This window comes from Mytilus galloprovincialis, chromosome 6 (genome assembly GCF_965363235.1).
Source record: "Mytilus galloprovincialis chromosome 6, xbMytGall1.hap1.1, whole genome shotgun sequence".
Taxonomy (NCBI): domain Eukaryota; kingdom Metazoa; phylum Mollusca; class Bivalvia; order Mytilida; family Mytilidae; genus Mytilus; species Mytilus galloprovincialis.
This window is the reverse complement of record NC_134843.1, coordinates 95,344,986-95,362,595: the sequence shown is the minus strand read 5'-3', so window position 1 is coordinate 95,362,595 and position 17,610 is coordinate 95,344,986. Positions and strand designations below refer to the sequence as shown.

Sequence of the window (17,610 nt, the reverse complement as noted above, 5' to 3'; positions counted from 1 at the left end):
TATAGATGCCGTTTATAGAATACAAAATTAGATCAGAAACATAGTTATTAAAATTGAGAAAGGAAATGGTGAATATGTCAAAGCGACAACCACCCGACCATAGAGCAGACAACAGCCGAAGGCAACCAAAGGGTCTCCAATGTAGCGAGAATTCCCGCAGTTGTGGGTGTCCTTCAGCTGGCCCCTAAAAATATACATAATAGTTCAGTGATAATGGACGTCATACTAAACTCCGAATTATACACAAGAAACTAAAATTTAAAATCATACAAGCCTAACAAAGGCCAGAGGCTCCTGACTTGGGACATGCGCAAAATTGCGGCGGTGTTAAACATGTTTATGAGATCTCAACCCTCCCCCTATACATCTAGCCAGTGTAGAAAAGTAAAAGCATAACAATACGCACATTATAATTCAGTTCAAGAGAAGTCCGAGTCCGATGTCAAAAGATGTAACAAAATAAAATAAATAAAATGACAAAAGTACATAAATAACAACAGACTACTAGCAGTTAACTTACATGCCAGCTCCAGACCTCAATTAAACTGATTGAAAGATTATGTGTTCATCATATGAATATCAGGCACAATCCCTCCCGTTAGGGGTTTAGTATCATACTATCATAAAATATATGAGAAGAACATAACCCGTGTCATGCCAACAACTGTTTTTTAGAAATAGATGTGTTTAGTTCCGATTCGAAGATTCTATCAGTGAATCAATATTAAAGCCAAAATATGCAATCTTTAATGACCTGACAACAGTTTCGTAACTATATCCCTTTTTAATAAGTCTATTTAAAGGTTTTGTTAGTTTCTGAGGAGAATACTGACATTTTTGTTCTTTATATAGAATACTTCCATAAAAAATTGGATGTGAAATACCTGAACGTATAAATGTCTGCATGTTGAGTTATATTTACGAATTATTTCCTTATACCGATGATAAAATTTAGTTAATGTTTTGACCAGTTTGTGATATCGAAAACCCTGGTGTAATAAGTTTTGAGTAGTACATAAATTTCTCTCGCTAAAATCTAATACGTTGTTACATACACGAGAGAATCGTACAAGTTGAGATATAAAAACACCATAAGATGATGACAAGGGAACGTCACCATCTACAAATGGATAATTAACAATAGGAAATGAAAAAAACATCTCTCTTATCAACAATTTTTGTATTAATCTTCTCGTTTATGATATAGATATCAAGATCGAGGAAAGGGCAGTGGTCATTGTTATCATTAGCTTTAATTAAAGTAAGTTCTACAGGATAAATTTCTTTAGTATACATACGGAAGTCGTTATTATTGAGAGCCAATACATCATCCAAATATCTAAAAGGATTGTTAAATTTTTGTATCAAATATTGTTTTGATGGGGCTTAGCTAATTTAAGTCATAAATTGTAACTCATAACAATACAAAAACAGGTCCGCAATAATTGGTTCACAGTTAGTCCCCATTGGAATTCCAATAACTTGACGATATACGGAATCTCTAAAGCGAACAAAAATGTTATCAAATAAAAATTCAAGCGCATAAATAGTATCAAAGCATGTCCAATTGACATAGTTCTTTTGTTTATTGCTACTAAAAAATGATCGCAAAGAGTTTGAACATATGTACTCGCATTCCGACTTTTTAAATGCCCAGTTAATTAGGGATGTGAATTCTTTCTTAATAAGAATATGAGGCAAAGTGGTATATAGGGTAGAAAAATCAAAACTTTGAACAGATTTAAAATCACCAATATATGCATGCAATTTATCAAGTACTACCAACGAGTTTTTGACACTCCAAAAGTAATTAATTCCACTATTTTCAAAGGCCTTATTTGAACAATTTATTATCAGGTTTTTTATTGTACCAAGTGTACTAGTAAGTAAAACAGACAATTTAGTAGTTGAACAATGGACAGTGGCGGGTCCAGGGGTGTTCTGGGTATAGGAACCCTTTTTTTGGAGATCAATGCATTTGAATGGAAACATATAGTTGGAACCCCTCCTTGTGTCCTGGATTGGGAACCCCCCTTTTTGAAATGGATGGATCCGCCACTGCCCCTCATGCAGTCGGACAAGATGGACTAATTTTCAATAACCTATCTATTAAATGTTATCATTTTCTACTTATGTTACTTTAAAAGAAGTAACCAAAATCAATATATGCGTAATCTGTCCATATGTTAGTGTTATATATTATTAACTATTTTAAAGCCAATCGAGTAAAATACGGATATATAAATGTATGCTTTGCTTAAATGATAAAGATTTATGATTATTTATACTTTGATATAATTGATGGAATACTATTCACATATCGATTGTTTGTACAACTTTTATAAGAAAAAAAAACCGTATGTGCCTGCCCCAAGTCAGGAGCCTGTAATTTAGTGGTTGTCGTTTGTTTACTAGTATGTGCTACATATTTGTTTTTGTTCATTTGTTTTATATAATTAAGGCCGTTAGTTTTCTCGTTTGAATTGGATTTCATTGTTATTTCTGAACCTTTTATAGATGACAATGCGATATGGACTTTGCTCATTGTTGAAGGCCGTACGGTGACCTACAGTTGTTAATTTCTGTGTCCTTTTGTGGACATGTTGTCTCATTGGGATTTATACCACAGCTTCTTTTTTATATGTATCATTATTGAACGCATACATATCGTTATCTAGGTTCTTCTATTTTAATTGTATACTAGTATATATATATATATATCTACTACCCCTTTCGAATAAACAAAGAATGGTACACAAAGAAGCTTTAAATAAAATACATTTCAAATAAAGATAAGAAAAAACCAACGAAAGTGGTAATTATTTAACAATTTTGCATTAGTGTTAATGCTAATCTTACAGTGCAAGATGCATGCAGTACACTTAAATTCAAATAATGCCGTGACAGTTTATAGCGATATTTTTTGTAACAGCTCAGTGGTGGGTCCAGGGGTGTTCTGGGGATAGGAACCCTTTTTTTGGAGATCAATGCATTTGAATGGGAACATATAGTTGGAACCCCCTCCTTGTGTCCTGGATTGGGGACTCCCCCATTTTTAAAAAAAATGAATGGATCCGCCATTGCCCCTCATGCAGTCGAACAAGATGGACTGATTTTAATAACCTATCTATTAAATGTTATCATTTTCACTTATGTTACTTTAAAAGAAGTAACCAAAATCAATATATGCGTAATCTGTCCATATGTAAGTGTCATATATTACCAAACACAATGATAGTCAAAGTTTCAACAGGACATTCACGAAACTTAGGCAGCAATCATTTCATTTTCAGGGGGGGGGGGGCTATGGTTGTTTTTTTAAAGTTTGTTTCTAATTGTTCTGCCACTATATGTAATGCTAAAATTGAAATGAAAGAAAAGAAATGTTTTCGACCTGTCTCAAAAAAATATTGTCTTTCGCCGAAGGAAAAAAATCCATAGCCCCCCCCCCCCCCGAAAATCAAATGTTTGCTGCCTTAGGCATGTGTGGATAACTTTTATTCTTTAATAGTTAGTTTAAATAATTGTATAAACATTTATTTACATAAATCTCTATGAAACCAGTTTTTGACAACTATTATTATAAAAGTTTAAATCGCCATTCAAAAAGTGTTTTCTATTTAATTATTTTAAGTCATTTACGTTTCACTAAATAAATATCTGTTCACGTTGCAATGATCACAAATAAACCAAATATTTGGATTTTTTTCGTGAATTATTTGTCGTAACTTATTGTAAAAAATTGTATGTGTTCCTGTTTTCTCCTATTTTTCGCACATATACTGTCAGTCGAAATAGAAAGTACAATGATGTATTTTTAGTTTATTCTATTTTTAGATCATGTTATTACTACGCATATGGGCACTATTGCCACGATTACCTGAGGGCACCGATTACCTCAGGGCATACAGCAGCGGACCTAACTGCCATCTGCGTTTCAAACAAATGATTAATCAAGTGCCTATTTCGGACGAGAAACATGTTAACGCGATATGACGACTGACACTCTGACCTCAATTTAACATGCTAGTTTACAAGGTAAAAGTCAACAGGATCACAAGTCGCCCTACCCAGACATTGTTTTAATTCCGGGAAAAACCCACCAGGACACCCTGCTACCCTTAAAGCCGCCTATGATCATCGCAGTGAACAGTTGTTTTATAAAATGGAATTGTTGCGATAATCAGGATCAAAAGTTAGCTGACGATGTAAAATCATACATAAAATTGACAATGTAATGGATTAAAAAGAACAAAAAAGCCTACAGACAAACAACAGTACACAAAACACAACATGTAAAACTAACTAATGTGTCACCAAACACATGTACTGATCACAGGTGCCCTGGATGGCACGCAGATCCTGCTCAACATGTGGCACCCGTCGCTTTGCTGATATTAGTTAACAAATATGACAATAAATATTTCAGAAAATATTTTTGTTTACTTTATAATGTATCTGCGTACGTATCATATATGTCTTTTTGACACGAACGCATCGGCTTTCTTTTCGTGTTAGTTTCTTATAAGAACACACCACTTTAATGTCTTATCTTGTTCAACAGATAGGATATACACATACAGTGACTTTAAGATGAAGAACGACAATTACATATTGTTTCTTACAAGTAGTGAATTGTGTTGTTATCATCAAATGATACTCAATATCCTTTCTTTCATGGTTCTAAGGCGCAACAAAGAAGTAAAAGAAACAAAACAAAAAAAAAACCCACTCGATTCAATAAAACAAATATCATAGAAAAGGAGCAAATAAAGAACATGCTTTCACAATATCGATAAAAGAATGTTTGAAAGTACTCAAAGCAAGCTCAAAGTACCTAATCTTTCACTCTGTTCTTTTACCTTTTTTATTCCAAAATTTATCAAATATTCAACTTTGGCTAATTTAATCATTCTTCCAAAAATACAAAAATAAAGTATAAAAGATTTATTTTAGGTTCCTTTAAATGTTTATAAAACATTTCATTTTGTATTGTTTTCCTCTACAACCAAACAAAGTGACATAGTCAAACAATGTGATGAAAACGTTAAGTACGATGGTACACAACTGGAGTCCCATATACGACCTTCATACAATTATAATCAACAAAAATAATTTTATAATTTATCAAAAGATTTTCTGAATATATATTATATATAAAAATATGAAAATCGAGACACCAGTCTAAAGATTTGATGAAAAGTGACGACCTATTTACCTGGCTTTTCGGTCTTTTCGGTTATGAATTTTAATCTCTCTAGAAACATGTACTTTTCGGCAAATTCAAATTGGGTGGAATCAGTTGTTTATTGTAGTTACCGAACCGTTAATGTTTATTTATAAAGAAAGTCAACGACTTAAAGGAATGAACATTCTTCACCGAAAACAGATATACGGATTAGTAAATAATTCACAACGGTTATTTGCAATGAACGAGATTGTATATTGCAATGGTATATTACCACAACAGAAATGATAAGAACACGGCCCAAGAATGAGGCGTGCTTAAAAATAAAATCACAAAATTACTGAACTCCGCGGAAAATTCAGTCGGAAAGTCCTTCATCACATGGCAAAATCAAATGACAAAATATTTCAAAAACGAATGACCAACAACTGTTATTTTTCTGACTGGTACAGGCAATTTGAAATGTAGAAACTGGTGGATTGAACCTGTTTTTATAGCGATAGACCTCTCACTTTTATGACAGTCGGATTAAATTCCGTTTTTTTTCGACGATGCGTGAACAAAACAGACATAATCGTTAAAATAGTCAAAAATATGGTTACAGCAGTCATCACTGTGTTACAATCTCAAGATCAACAAACATATACAAAAATCACAAAAAGCATCTATCAAATTAAAAAAACACATTCCTTGTTTCAAGTGTTTGTTAACAGCGCATGAATTAACAGCGCATGAATTAACTAAAATCAACATTACCGTGAATTAACAGAGTAAAAAAAGAATACACTTTGCTGTGCGGGTGGTTGTGTAGAATAAAGGGGGCGGGTAATTGTTTCGAAACATCTAATACACTCAATCCAATTTGAATTTCAGTGTTTTGAACAACTAACAAGAAATAAAAAGGTCCAATTTTACTTATACGTTACACATGTTACTGCTAAAATTCTATTCTAAATTTACGTAAACAAGAATACAATAAAATTGATATAAGAACGATCATGTCAGTTCTGAATTAGATTCTATTTTCTACAAGACATTCTTGTGTTTTGGGGCATATTTGTACTTGTGTGCCGGTTTGTGGTTATTTCCGAGTATTTTCACGTCGGTGTGCCGGTTTATGGTTGTTCCCAAATAGTTGCACTTATGTGTGTCGGTTTATAGATAAAGGAAGATGTGGTGTGAGTGCCAATGAGACAATTCTCCATCCAAATAACAATTTAAAAAGTAAACCATTATAGGTTAAAGTACGACCTTCAACACGGAGCCTTGGCTCACACCGAACAACAAGCTATAAAGGGCCCCAAAATTACTAGTATAAAACCATTCAAACGGGAAAACCAACGGTCTAATCTATATAAACAAAACGAGAAACGAGAAACACGTATATATTACATAAACAAACGACAACTACTGTACATCAAATTCCTGACTTAGGACAGGTGCAAACATTTGCAGCGGGATTATGTTTGTTCTAGAGTACTTGTACTTAGGTGTGACGGTTAAAGGTTGTTCCTGATTGATTACACTTGGCTGTGACGGTTTATGGTTGTTTCCAAGTAGTTGCACATATGTGAAAATAAAGGCAACAGTAGTATACCGCTGTTCAAAACTCATAAATCTATGGACAAAAACCAAAATCGGGGTAACAAACTAAAACTGAGGGAAATGCATTAAATATTAGAGGAGAACAACGACACAACATTAAAATGTAACACACACAGCAACGGACTAAGCATTAGACAACATCCGATGAGAATAACTAATATAACATCAAAACCAAATACATGAATTTGGGATAGAAAAGTACCGTGACACGTCTTATAGTAATGTGAATTCACACTGAAAAATAGGAGAAAACAAACGACACAACGGAAACACAACGTAAAAATGTTACACACACAGAAACGAACTATGATATAACAATGGCCATTTTCCTGACTTGGTACAGGACATTTTTAAAGAAAAAAATATAACAATATAACATCAAAACCAAATACATGAATGTGTAAATTGGAGAATGAAAATGGGGAATGTGTCAAAGAGACAACAACATGACCATAGAACAGACAACAGCAGAAGGTCACCAACAGGTCTTTAATGCAGTGAGAAATTTCGCACCCGGAGGCGTCCTTCAGCTGGTCCCCAAACAAATATATATACTAGTTCAGTGATAATGAACGCCATTCTAAATTCCAAATTATACACAAGAAACTAAAATTAAGAATAAAACAAGACTTACAAAGGCCAGAGGCTCCTGACTTTTGACAGGCGCAAAAATGAGGCGGGGTTAAACATGTTTATGAGATCTCAACCCTCCCCTATACCTCTAGACAATGTAGAAAAGTAAACGCATAACAATATGCACAATAAAATTCAGTTCAGGCGAAGTCCGAGTCTGATGTCAGAAGATGTAACCAAAGAAAATAAACAAAAGGACAATAATACATAAATATCAACAGACTACTAGCAGTTAACTGACATGTCAGCTCTAGACTTCAATTAAACTGGATGAAATATTATGTCTTCATCATATGATTATCAGGTTCAATCCTTTATGTTAGGGGTTTAGTATCATACCATCATCACATCTATGAGAAGAACATAACCCGTGTCATGCCAACAACTATTTTTTAAATAAATGTGTTAAATTCCGATGCAAAGACCCTATAAGTGAATCAATATTAACGCCAAAACTACACCGTAAAATGGTGACAAGGGAACAAGCATTCGTTTTTTGTTGTTTTTTTTTTTTTTGGACAAAATAAAACATAACTGAACATATATTGCTTGATATGTACAGTTATGAACACTTATGATACTAAATCGTGGATTTGAACTAGTTTTCAGTAACTACGAGTACTCTTATTTCGGTGCTTTGTTTTCTGGTGCTCACACAAAGAGATCTTTTCTATTTACATGTTATAAATTGACAGTTTGCTTATGTGCAACTTACATAATAACACATTTGAAATATAATACGCTGAAACTGTTATATTTTACAGGTAAGTTAAAGCCAATTATCATTTTATTGATAGGAAATGAAAACAATTTAAAATAATCATCGATTGTCTCGTTCTTTTTCAAATCAAAATTATATATCTCTTATAAGGTATACATTTTATACATACCAAATATGGCAGCTTGTTACCTTCCAAATATGGCAGACTACATTTAAATGACTTGTGTTAAAGACATGGTGAGTGATTTATATATCGATCGTATAGTACATTGTCGTATTGACTTACAGTTTAAAAATTAATGAGGTATACATTTTGACATTAGCATACATATTAGCAAACGTTGACCCAAATTCCGTTATGGACTGTCGGCAATGCTCCCACAAACCAGTCAGTAAGTAGACCGCAAATACTTTATTTTATGCTTATTAAATATCAGAAGACTGAGAAAAATCGCATTTGCGCATCTATATAAAAATGAGGTTATGTCGCTATGGTATTTCTACACACCGTTGGACAGAAAACGGAATCTCATAAGTGCATTTAAAATGTGTTTTAGCCTTTTTTGATCATTCTTTATATAATTATCGATTTTCCATTTTCCAAATGTTGTAATATATATTCATATTTAAAAAGTTTTATGACTATTAAATTTATTTTTGCAAGTCATATAAAAGAATTCTCAGTTTGTAACTTGAATAATACATCATTCGATAAATTGTGAAGCGACCAAATCGAAAGATTCATTTCAATTTTACCCTAGAATATCTAATTCACTCAGGGTATTTCTATTCCATGACATCATATCTTGAGGAATTATTTAATACAGAAACACTTTTTTTAACCTTTCGTTATATATCTGTATAAACAAAAATTATGGTAAATTGATACGACAGAGGGGGAATTTGTTTATTAGTTTACTGTTGTATTTTGAACATATACACAATTAAAACACTTAATTCTACGTAAACCAGTTTCATCTCGATCTGCTAATAGAGAGTTCCTTGACGTCTGATTGGACCACTAAGAACAAGGCCACTGCTGTTGTCAGTAAATAACAAAATGTTATAGTACTCGAAAGATTTTTAAAAATACTTCATTATCTTCCTTTCACACCAACATTTTACTATGAAGGAACAAAATTCTTGAGGTTCTTCAACACGGTAACAAAAGTAATCTTATCTATTTCATGTCTTAGTTTCACATAGTTGTTATTCGTTAATAGCCTCTAAATGTCGTGTATAGTTTTACAAGTACATGCGCACTAAGTATGTCAAGGCTATTTCATTATTCTTTTTTAAGGTATACATTTAAAGTTTACCAAATATGTCAAGTCTATATGCAGAACGATTACTTAATTAAGACGATATAGCAGAAAGGGAAACAGATAAGTCTATAAGTAGAACGATTACTTTAAGTAAGACGATATAGCAGAAAGGGAAGCAGATAAGTCTATATGTAGAACGATTACTTTAAGTAAGACGATATAGCAGAAAGGGAAACAGATAATAATTTTCAATATCAACCCTAGATATTTGACAAGGACTGATTATTCCATATAATTATCAAGCCTTATCTACCTTTATTTTAAATATCTTAACATTTATATATACAAAATTCCGCCAAAATTTTTATATAGATAAATGAATTACACAAACAGAATGTAATTACAACTTCAAGTATGACTTTACAATGAGCTACATGCTCGTATATTTTATTACGTATTCTACATTACCGTAAGACTATACGCAACAAAATAATACATATCCAGCAAATGTAGGGCTTATGTAAAGTAGTTCTTGTTATATCATTTTATGGTCTCTTGAAATTGAAAAGTATATTAACACTATTGAGATGACAATAAGATTTAATGATCAAATAAAAGTGGCAAATTATAAGTTATCTTGAAGTTCATCAGTTATCTATCCAATTCGCTTTAAAAAAAAGAATCAAATTTATTTTAATGTATGATTTTTACAGCAGATGACCGTTGAGGGCATTCCGGTGTATTGCTTTCGCCTAAATTTCCATTATGCAAATTAGTTTTGGGTTTTTAACGGATCTATAAACATGATAAATACGCCGCCATCATCGAGTTGCTATAAATTCATTTCTTCAACGAATACTCATCAAATATTTTTGTTTAGAACATAATTTAATAATATTGAAATGTTCTATATGTATGTAAGTAACAATTATCAATATCTATGCAGACGTACAGAAAAATTGTGTTAACGCATGTGGAAAAATATTTCAAGAACGATAACAATCTCATATAAAGGAGGTGCAGATTGTATACAGTTACATGCATTGTTATTGGTTCTTTCTCTCACGTTTTTCGGGAAAATATGAATGCCTACTCAAATCCAATCTATCAGAAAAATGGAATTATTATAGAAGTATGCCACCATGCACTTGCACTTTAATATTAATAACTAGTAGAATAGAATGATATACAAATGGTTGAAAATTTTATATACATGTACCTGTAATATACAAATATTAATATAATATAAACCATAGTATATTGATTTGTATCACTACTATATATATGTATGTTCATTACTTCAGTACTTTGATTATATAATGTAGTTTGCAAATAACCTTCAATTGTCATTTATAGCTTCACATGTACATTCACTTAACTTATGTCAAGGCCAACAATGATTTTCTTACTTATAATTAGTTTGCTTATCAAAATAAGAAGATGTCGTTTGATTGCCAATGATGAATGAGACCAAACAACGCAAAGATTAACAACTATAGGTGACCACACGGCTTTCAATAATGAGAAAAATCCATACCGCATAGTCAGCTTTAAAAGCCCCCAAACTGAAAAACGTTAATTTTTTCAAACAGGGACATTAATGGCTTGATTCATTTACAAACCAATAAAAGAAATACAAATTCGTTTACAACTACAGACAACAATCTTTGATTTGGGGCAGGCTAAAAGAGAATGTGGGGTGTTGAGCATGTTTTCTTGCGACAACCCCCCTCCCCTAACCTGGGACTGCAGTGTAACAGTAGAACATCAGAACAAAGTATAAAAAACAATTGAAAAGGTCTCAGATCGGTTCAAAGCACAAAATCATTACAAAAACACAAAGACACAGTTCTTATAGTACTTGCAGATGCTGAAGGGTAGTTCAAAGCAAATAACAAATTTAAAAAAATTAAAAAGAATTAAGACTACTCGGTCTTCGAATTTCTTTTAACTTAAATTAAAAGCTAAAATACTTCTAAAAAATATGCGAAAGATAACAAAGGGAATTCAGACTCATAAATCGAAAATAACTTACAACGCAATAGAACTAAAAAACCGAAATGACAAAAAGACAAGCAGCAAAATATAAAATTCAACATAGAAAACTAAAAACTGAACATACATACCACATCAAAAACCGGGGTCGGTCTCATGGGCTACGTTATAATAAGCAGATCCTGCTTCACATTAGACACCCGTCGTGTTGCTCATGTAAGTACAAACCTGATGATAATTCGGTAGATCACATTCGGGGGAAAGAGGACAGGAGCATGTTAATAAGTACAAACCAGATGATAATTCGGTAGATCACATTCGGGGAAAAGAGGACAGGAGCATGTAAATAAGTACAAACCAGATGATAATTCGGTAGATCACATTCGGGGAAAAGAGGACAGGAGCATGTTAATAAGTACAAACCAGATGATAATTCGGTAGATCACATTCGGGGAAAAGAGGACAGGAGCATGTAAATAAGTACAAACCAGATGATAATTCGGTAGATCACATTCGGGGAAAAGAGGACAGGAGCATGTAAATAAGTCCAAACCTGATGATAATTCGGTAGATCACATTCGGGGGAAAGAGGACAGGAGCATGTAAATAAGTCCAAACCTAATTATAATTCGGTAGATCACATTCGGGGAAAAGAGGACAGGAGCATGTTAATAAGTACAAACCTGATGATAATTGGGTAGATCACATTCGGGGAAAAGAGGACAGGAGCATGTTAAGGACAATAAGAACATATCTGTCGTTATCTGTGCAACATATATTCCATAACAGTCAACCAATTCGTAATGGTGTCTGTAAATTTAGAGTTCAGCACTTAGAACTATTGATCTTATTGGCACCATATGAGCAGCACAACACTATCAAGGTAATCATGATAGGCAGTGGAAGCTCTAGAATATCGTCAAGTAGAGGATGTATACTTTATAATTATATGGACGCTGTTGGAATGTCGCTTTATAGAAATGGACAGTTTACAATTTGGAAGCCGAAATCATCAAACCTTTAGTCGTAATTTTTTGTCATCAACCAACCCTCATTGTCATCTCATTTCTAGTTGAAAGTAAAAAAAAGTAAATTTAGTTGAGAAAAATAAATACTAATTAGCTTTAAATAAATGTATTCTCCAAGATCGTATATAGACATATCATCTGTTTCACTGAGTATTTAATAAATATAAGTGATCGTTTATTGTCTAAGTAAAATACAATCCAAACAGGCCTTTTAACTCCTCCTGTGTACCTCTCCCCTTATTTGATTGTTAATCAAAATCTTTAATTGTTATTTTTTCAATTAGATGTAAACAAAAGTATTTGTTCAATATTGTGATCCATAGCTTAAATTCACGTTCTCTGGTAAATGTTTATCGCATTTTATTAATTTAAATGAAAGGTTTTTTATAATGTACTCGAATTTACTCAAGGCAATCTTTTGGGATTTCTTTTTCAATTCCATAAAAGATGACCTATTTTTTCGTTGAACTCAACTCAGTTTATTTTTGTAGGTTTTGTTTTTAGTTTGATGTGTTTACAATCGAAGCATTTATTTTTGTATAAATTATGAACGAGAAGTTGATAATTACACGTTTATCAGATCTATAACGCCTATGTTATTATATTGATTTTCTTTGAATTTCAATTATTGTACAATAGAAAAATCTTTCAAGCAATCAACCGTACATACATATAAGAAGATGTGGTATGAGTGTCAATGAGACAACTCTCAATCTAGGTAACAATTTGTAATAGAAAACCATTATAGGTCAAAGTATGGTCTTTCACATGGAGCCTTGGCTCATACAAAACAGCAAGCTATAAAGAGCATCAAAATGTGAAACCGTTCAAACAGGAAACCCAACGGTCTAATCTGTATAAAAGAGAAGCGAGAAACGAGAAACACGTATGAACCACATCAACAAAGGACATCAGGTTCCTGACTTAGGATAGGTTCAAACACATGCAGCGAGTTAATACATTTAAATGAAAGATTGTTTTCCATTTCGTAAAAGATGGCATATTTTTCGTTAACTCACCTCTATTTATTAGGTTTTTCAACTTTGACGTGTTGACAACCGAAGCTTGTATTCTTATATTAATTATGAACGAGAAGTTGACTATTCATTTTATTAGACCTTTAAGGTTTATATTATTGTATTGATTTTTTTTAATTGCATTGATCATATAATTGTAAGATCTTCAAGCAACATGAACAACAACCAACCGTCATAAAATGTAGCACAGCATATGTCATAAATATCAATGTATATAAAGTTTGTTTACGCAGAAATAAGTATAATCTAGCCAGAGAACCTTGTATGGGAAATTAAAACGCACACATAGATCGCTGATGTCATCATGATCATATGCACAATTCTAGAGACGTAATTTAACGTTTAAACCTAGAAATCATTCAACGACATTTATCAATTTTTAAATAATTTCTGTATTATTTGTTTTCTTTATGGTGTATTACTTTTGCATTAAAACGGTCATGACCTTATCATAGCGGTTCAATGTCTTTGGTATTCATCTAGTAATACTGCTGTGAATGATTGATTGTGTAAAAAAATGTGACATACGTATACATATAAGCCTTTAATACGATCAACACATTCCACAAAACTAGGTCAAAAGTCAAATAAAACTTATCATATATTTAAAAATTAGGTCTTTTACACCAAGAGTTCCAAATGGTGATGTTGCACTCATACCTTCGTAAATTCTACGGACGCAATCACGATTTGGTTGACCGTTATGGAATATTCTTTTTACAAATGATAGCGGATATGTTCCTATTATCGTAACTACAATCCTTTACCCTTTTCATAAAATGTGATTTACCGAATTAGATTTGTTATCTGGTTTGTACTAACATGAGCAACAAGAAGGGTGCCACGTTTGGGGCAGGATCTTCCTTCCCTTCTACAGCACAAAATTGTAAGCCTTGTATTTTTAATGATTTTTTTAATGCATTATAGTATCAAGTCTGAAGAAGACAAATCTTAATGAAAAGTCAGAAGAATAATATGATATTTTCCATTGGATAATTTGGTTGTTATATGTTTTTATGGTACATGTATCATAGATTATCATTTGGTTGCTATATGTTTTTCTGGTATACGTATTATCATAGATTATCATAAATCATATCCAAACCATCTGTAAATATTTACACGTGTATAATTAATAATTTACTTATTTATACCACTATACCTATCACCGTGTATAATTAATAATTCACTTACTTATACCACTATACCTATCACCGTGTATAATTAATAGTTCACTTACTTATACCACTATACCTATCACCGTGTATAATTAATAATTTACTTACTTATACCACTATACCTATCACCGTGTATAATTAATAATTTACTTACTTATACCACTATACCTATCACAAAATGCATGATCATATCGCATGCCTACCATAATTGACTATTCCTAAAATCAAGAAATTTGAAATATTATATGTTGGAAATCTATTTATTTGTTAAAACAGTAATATCCATTATGCACTTTATTCTGTTTTGTATAATGATAATTCTTATATTCGTATACATTTTTTGTTTGCATTTAATACTGATTTTTGTTTAACATTAACATAAATTAATGATTTCTGTGTATCAGTGAGATGAATATTATAATGGGGTTATTCTATTAAAGTATCAGTTTTTAACTTTTTAGTAAATGATCAATAACACAGTGTTATTTAGCTCGGATACTTGTTTCTTTTAATCCCTATTCAGTAACGCGCCCCAGAGTTCATCCGCAGAACTCTATCACATTTTGACATTTTCGCATCATATGTCTTTTTGGGAAATATTCTAATATCATCTTAAAACAAAACACTATTTCCCTCGAGTTTTGCACATTATTTCTTATAAAAATGCAACGAAGGAAAAAAAACTGCAATAAAAAAGACCATATATATATATATATATATATATATATATATATATATATATATATATATATATATATATATTAACGGTGTTTTTGTTTTCTTGAACCAATTCAACTCGATTACAACCATTCAATATTACAATAGACATATAACAAGCTTGATTTGACGAGAAGATAATGTAAAAACTATCAACCTGAAAAGCCGCGGAATTTTTTTTATAACAAAATAAGTCGGTATCAGTTTCAGTTCCACAGATGACACGTATGTCCCTTATATAAATGAAATAAACACTTATAAATGTATTCGCTCGAATCACATAGTAATACGGTGATCAAACTTTTATGATCCTGCTTCACATAATAGCAGATTGGTAGATTTCTTTTGTCTAGCATGGCACTAATGTTACAGTTATCACTCACTATGGATACCATCGTATTACTCATGACATGTAAAAATCTATTGTCGAGATAAAATATCTACTACGAAAGACGGTCGGACTGTGAATACAACAAATACAAAATGCCGACAAAGATATCTGTTCAGCGTTTAAATGAACACAATGTAAAATCACAAAAATGCTGAACCCCGCGAAAAATTCAAAACGGAGAGTCCCTAATCAGATGGCAAAATCAAAAGATGAAACACATCAAACGGATAACAAATGCTGGTTTCAAAACAGAACTTATAGTTAAGGAAAAGTAAGAGTATAATTATGTTCTTATCCAATGCCTGCGTCTATACTTTAACGGTTATACATGTACAATCAAACAAAGGCAACAGTAGTTTGCGATAATAATATTCGTAAACCATTTTGTTTACATACAAAACCAAACTATCCCCAAAATTGTCCATTAGAATTTAATTTTTAGCTGTCAGTGGTTATAAATCTAGTTTCAGCAATCTGTCCAGTTATGATGCTATAAATGTTGTTATTAGATTTAGGATGATGTGGTATCAGTGCCAATGAGACAACTCTCCATCCAAATAACAATTTAAAAAAATAAAACCATTATAGGTCAATATGCATTGTTTACAATTTTGTTATTGATTAAAAAGCTCATGGGGATTAGTAGTAAAGTTAAATCTTATGATATGGAAATGAGAGCTTATGATTTTGCATTTTCTAAGCTTTAGATAAACAACAGTCTTTAAATAGTGCATCTTTAGAATACTTCCTGCATCCAACCTCTTAACTTTCACGGCCTTCACTCTTACACCTCCTTTGTGATAACTGTGCCTATTGTAGTTATTTATCAAATGGATTTACATATAATATGTTAGTATTTATTCGTTATATATGGATTAACCAATTAGGCAAAACATGTGTCTGATCCAATTTGAATCATTGATCAAATAAAATAAATATAAAGTAATTAAGTGACTTCACATGTTCACCTTATTTTATATCTTTATTTCTTAATTCAATCTAGAAACGAATACAGCTTTTGCTTACTATTATATAATTCAGATGATAAGGTTTTCAGCACAGCAGATCAGGATTTTAAAAATGTTTCATAAAAGATCACCATAAGAACTTTTTTTAATTTTACACCATGGTAAAAGACAAGAGTTATCTTGGTATAGTTATGGATGGTCGGAATTGCACAACGTGTTTTCATAATTTCGTATACCGTTGGTTCAACCAAGAGACCTAATACTAACAGGTCGATCTTCCATCGTATCGTATAACAACCTTAAAAAGTTCAACGGCATGTTAAATGTGACACATTTTAAAAAAGAAAACTAATATCCTGAATTATGCAAACAATTTGTTTTTATTACTATATACGTATCTTATTGAACTGTATACTAACCTTATCTTTGTTTTTGATTTTTATCCATCTCTACTTGCATTTACACTATGGCCAAAATTGATTTTTTTCTATTTATAACAATTATTTGTTTTTGTATAACTGGTAATACTCGGAAGAACACCAGTTTGTACTGGATCAAAATTCAAAACTGTTTATAGTCTTGAAATAGTGAATTCATGCACGTGGTCCACATGACCAAGACATAACTTTGAGTCTATTGTTATTATTTTCCCCTATTCAACTACGTGGTTATATGGTAGGGCTATACATAGAACCCAGGGGATAACGCGTATAAAGATATAATCAAGTCGATAGGTTTATAAAATGATTCTTTTTGAAAGAAATTTCGACAGGTTTATAAAATGATTCTTTTTAAAAGAAATTGAGATTTTTTTCATATAAACATTTGGACCTTGTCGATATACCGCTTTCAATACAGTTTCAAAGAACTTTTAATAAAATATC

At 31.9% G+C, this 17,610-nt stretch overlaps 1 protein-coding gene across 6 annotated transcripts in view; it reads right to left on the bottom strand.

Annotated features, from left to right (window-relative positions):
• The window catches only part of LOC143080801 (b(0,+)-type amino acid transporter 1-like), a 37,601-nt gene extending 20,340 nt beyond the window's left edge, over positions 1–17,261 (bottom strand). The window contains exons 1-2 of one of the 6 annotated variants that reach the window (XM_076256847.1): positions 17,146–17,261; positions 14,805–14,868 (exon numbers count right to left, since the gene is read on the bottom strand). In XM_076256847.1, coding sequence (XP_076112962.1) covers positions 14,805–14,856 — 52 coding nt within the window. In that variant the 5' untranslated portion in view covers positions 14,857–14,868; positions 17,146–17,261. Of the gene's footprint in view, positions 1–8,316; positions 8,395–11,538; positions 11,605–14,666; positions 14,681–14,804; positions 14,869–17,145 lie in introns of those variants that run through there. The other 5 variants (XM_076256842.1, XM_076256845.1, XM_076256844.1 and 2 more) reach the window with 5 other exon arrangements.
• Between the last annotated feature and the right edge of the window lie 349 nt (positions 17,262–17,610).